General features: G+C 38.5%; 1 protein-coding gene across 1 annotated transcript; it reads left to right on the plus strand.

Annotated features, from left to right (window-relative positions):
* The first annotated feature begins 1,987 nt into the window (after positions 1-1,987).
* On the plus strand, positions 1,988-2,326 carry LOC116898366 (protein LLP homolog). The gene has a single exon (XM_032899679.1). The coding sequence runs from the start codon at positions 1,988-1,990 to the stop codon at positions 2,324-2,326; it is 339 nt and encodes a 112-aa protein (XP_032755570.1).
* Positions 2,327-4,089: the final 1,763 nt, after the last annotated feature.

Genomic DNA, 4,089 nt, shown 5'->3' on the forward strand with positions numbered 1-4,089 from the left:
CTCCACCTTAGCAAAGCACCATGTGAGTCCGCATCGCATGACATATCCAGAAATTTCCACTACATGAAGAGGCTTACTGATTATTTATCTTTCAAATACTTAATATATGCCTTACAAAACTCATAAAGTCACCAGTCCAAATATATCAGCTTAATTCAGTATTTATCAGCCTATAGGTCTCAACTTTTTGGGGGAGGGTCATATATCAGATATCATTCATATAAGGTACTTACATTATGACTCATCAAAGTATTCAAATTACAGTTAAGAAGTAACAATGAAGTAACTTTGGTTGAATGTAAAGTTCCATAACCTGAGGAACTTTATTAAAGAGTCACAGCTTAGATTGAAAATCACTGCCTAAATGAATACATGAGAAGAGAAGAATACTAGTATAGTTCAACTAGGGTGTTTTGTTGACATTTTAAGATTTGATAAATGCACTAAAGTCCTACCATTCTCTTCTGAACTCTTGGGTATAAACCCCTTTCTTTGAGAATCTAGCATCTGATCTATTATACATTATGAACTACTACATTCTTAAATATTTGACCAAGCATAATGCTGTTATTTTGATATGGTTATGCTTCATTTCTACTGTCCCAAGCAAATTTTAATGATTTATGACCATCTATTAAATCTCCAGCTGAAATAATACATTATATCAGCAGTATATTCATATAGTCATTGATTAACAATATTAATAATGAGACACAGAGAATTACAAAAAGATTTATAGTATTCAAAAATATTTTACTGACATTTACCTATGCTTTGCAGAATTTTTCACTTTACCTTTTAGGGGAAATGGTATAGCAGTGACATGAATAACATATTTTTATTTTATTTTATTATATTTGTTCATTTATTTATTTATTATTTTGTTTATTTACATTTGAAATATTATCCCTCTTCCTGATTTCCCCTTCAAACCTCCCAATTCCACACCCTTCCCCCTGCCTCCACAAGGATGGTTCTCAATTCACCCACCCCCTCCTGCCCCACCAACCTAGCATCCCCTTATGCTGGGGCATCAAGCCTTCACAGGACCAATGAACTCTACTCCCATTGATGCCAGACAAGGTTATCCTCTGCTACAGATGTATCTGAAGCCATGGATCCCTCTATGTGTGTACTTTTTAGTTGATAGTTTAGTCCCTGGGAACTCTAGGATATCTAGTTGGTTGTTATTGTTTTTCTTCCTCTGGGGTTGCAAACCCCTACAGGTCCTTCAGTTCTTTCTCTAACTCCTCCATGGGGGTCCCCAGAACTCAGTCCGATGGTTAGCTGCAAGCACCCTCATCTGAATCAGTAAGGCTCTGACAGAGCCTCTCAGGACATCCATACCAGACTCCTGTCAGCAAGTACTTCTTGGCATCAGCATGTGTCTGGGTTTTGTGGCTGCATATGGGTTGGATCCCAAGGTGGGGCAGTTTCTGGATGGCCTTTTCTTCAGTCAGAGACTCCTGTGGGTGAATTAAGAAAAGGCTAGAAGAAATTGTGGAGGAGGGTGACACCATAAGAAAACTAACAGTCTCAATTAACCTGGACCCCAAGATATCTCGGACACTGAGCCAGCAACCAGGCAGCATACATTAGCTGGTATGAGGCCCCAGACACATATACAGCAGAGGACTGCCTGGTCTGGCCTCAGTGAGAGAAAAGGCACCTAACCCTTGACAGTGTTGAGACTCCAGGGAGTGAAGAAGCCTTGTGGGAGTGGGGTGGAGGTGAACATCTTCTTGGAGATAAGGGGGCAGAGGAAAGGGTGAGGAACTGTCAGAGGACAGACCAGTAGGGGGATAAGGACTACACTGTAAATAAAAGATTAAGGATAATAATAGTAATTAAAAAATTTCAAAGAGATTAAATAGAAGACCACATAAATTAAATTAAGCAGATCATCAGGATTTGTAGATTAAGAGTTAGTCTAATCATTAGGTTGGTGTCCTACTCAAGGAGTGTGGTCATGTTTCTCAGGTAAAGCATGGCTAAAAGCTTTCAGAGTAAGTGGAAAAGTGCTGAGAAAAGAAAGAAGAATGTGCCAAGGGAGCTCTATAAATTTAAAAGTATTCTCAAAGTTGATGGTGATGCTTTAATGAAAGACACTAAAGAAATAACAACTGTGGTGGTACACAAATATTGCCAGGAAGAAATGCTGTATGACACGGATGATGAAAAGGATAATATGAAAATGGAAACTGAAATTGAGAGAAACAAAAAGACTCTTCTAGGCCAGCATGGCCAGTACCTGGTATGGATGAACCAGAGGCAAAGAAAAAAACTGAAGGCCAAGAGAGATAAGAAATGGGGAAAAGTTAAGTAAAGGCCATGAAGGGCCTGGCCTGGTAGACCCTTAAAGACTGAAAAGGGAGCCAGGCGTGCCCATGTATCCCTTTAATCCCAGCACTCAGGAGGCAGATGCAGGTGGATCTCTGTGAGTTCGAGGACAGACTGGTCTGCAGATGAAATACCAACAGAGAAACCCTGTCTTGAAAATACAAGCAAAGAAACAAAAAATCAGAAGCTATTTGTTTTTATATTTTAGTTTGGACTTAATTCTGTAATTCAAAGCCAAAACAACTCATTTGTGTTGAGAACTTGAACAAAATATCTTTGGTAATGAAAGAAAAAGAAAGAAATCATTATTTGGGGCAAAACTGCATTATATTTGAAGTACAGATGAATATAAAGAAATAAAATATTGCAGAACTCAAAATAAAATACAAGAGCACATACTCAATTTGGAGTTATACTATAAATTGATAAAATGGTATTTTCCCATTTTGTAAAAATTGAATAACCCTGGAGAGCATCTAAATAATAAAACTGTATTTATCTTATGGAGGCCAGATATAGAGAACTAAATGTCTTACAACAGAACTGAAATATATGATTATAAGTTTAAGTGGAAGATAGTAGGGGAAATTTTATATTCTAGTTAGAAAATAAACCAGACATTACATTTGAATTAATTTACAAATCCACTTGGTTTTTATTATCGCTCTTGTTTTAAAATTCATTACATTAGAAAACTTGATTGTAATATGATAACATTATTTTCCCTTTCCCTTTCCTCCCATCAGTTCTTTTCCCATGCCCCTTGCTTCCAACTCCATTACCTTTTTATACTTTAATACATATTGTTTTACAGACACACACACACACACACACACACACACACACACACACACACACACACACTTTATAGAAATATAACCTGTTTCAACTTTTTTTTTTTTTTTTTCGGAGCTGGGGACCGAACCCAGGGCCTTTGCGCTTCCTAGGCAAGCGCTCTACCACTGAGCTAAATCCCCAACCCCTGTTTCAACTTTTTAGCAATGTTTGAATGTATGTACCTTCATAGATGACTTCTAGATATTGGATTACCAATTACAATGTCCCCTGAGATCTAGGCACAGGAGTTCTGTTGTGAATGCATCCATTGGGGGATAAACAAGCCCCCAGTTTTAGTCAAGTGTGGATTTCTGTAACAGTCTTAGTCTGCTGCAAAGAGAAGTTTATTTGATAAGAGGTGAGTGCTACAATTACCAATGGCTATACAAGGATCTGTTTTAGATGCTGTGGTGGATACTCCTGGTTGTCCACTTGACTATATCTGGAATGAACTACAATCCAGAACTGGAAGGCTCACTTTTGATCCTCATCTTTAGGCTGGGAGATACAAGTTTCTGACCTTGATCTTGGTGTGAACATCTTGAAGCAAAGTAGCTATGAATCCTAGGAGCATAAGGCAGGGAGATCTCCAAGTTTAAGGTCACCTGGAACAAAGCAAGTCCCAGATACAAGTGTGGTGGTACACACCCTTAACCTGGGACACACCTTCTGCTGGAGACTTATGTAAGGACATTGGAAGAAGGATGGGTCTCTTTTTTATCTGCCTGCCTGCCTGTCTTGTGGGACTGAGCCACTACGAAATCCTTGGACTTCCATTCACAGCTGCTGCTGATCATTGTTGGGGAGCTGGACTACAGACTGTAAGTCATCAACCAATTCTCTTACTATATAGAGACTACCCATAAGTTCTGTGACTCTAGAGAACTTTAAGACAGATGCAGTTAGGAATTA

Source organism: Rattus rattus, chromosome 4 (assembly GCF_011064425.1).
Source record: "Rattus rattus isolate New Zealand chromosome 4, Rrattus_CSIRO_v1, whole genome shotgun sequence".
In the NCBI taxonomy this organism is placed as follows: Eukaryota; Metazoa; Chordata; class Mammalia; order Rodentia; family Muridae; genus Rattus; species Rattus rattus.

Bases quoted from the DNA above. Each gene is read 5' to 3' on its own strand.
- LOC116898366 (XM_032899679.1), top strand. From the start codon at position 1,988: ATGGCTAAAAGCTTTCAGAGTAAGTGGAAAAGTGCTGAGAAAAGAAAG.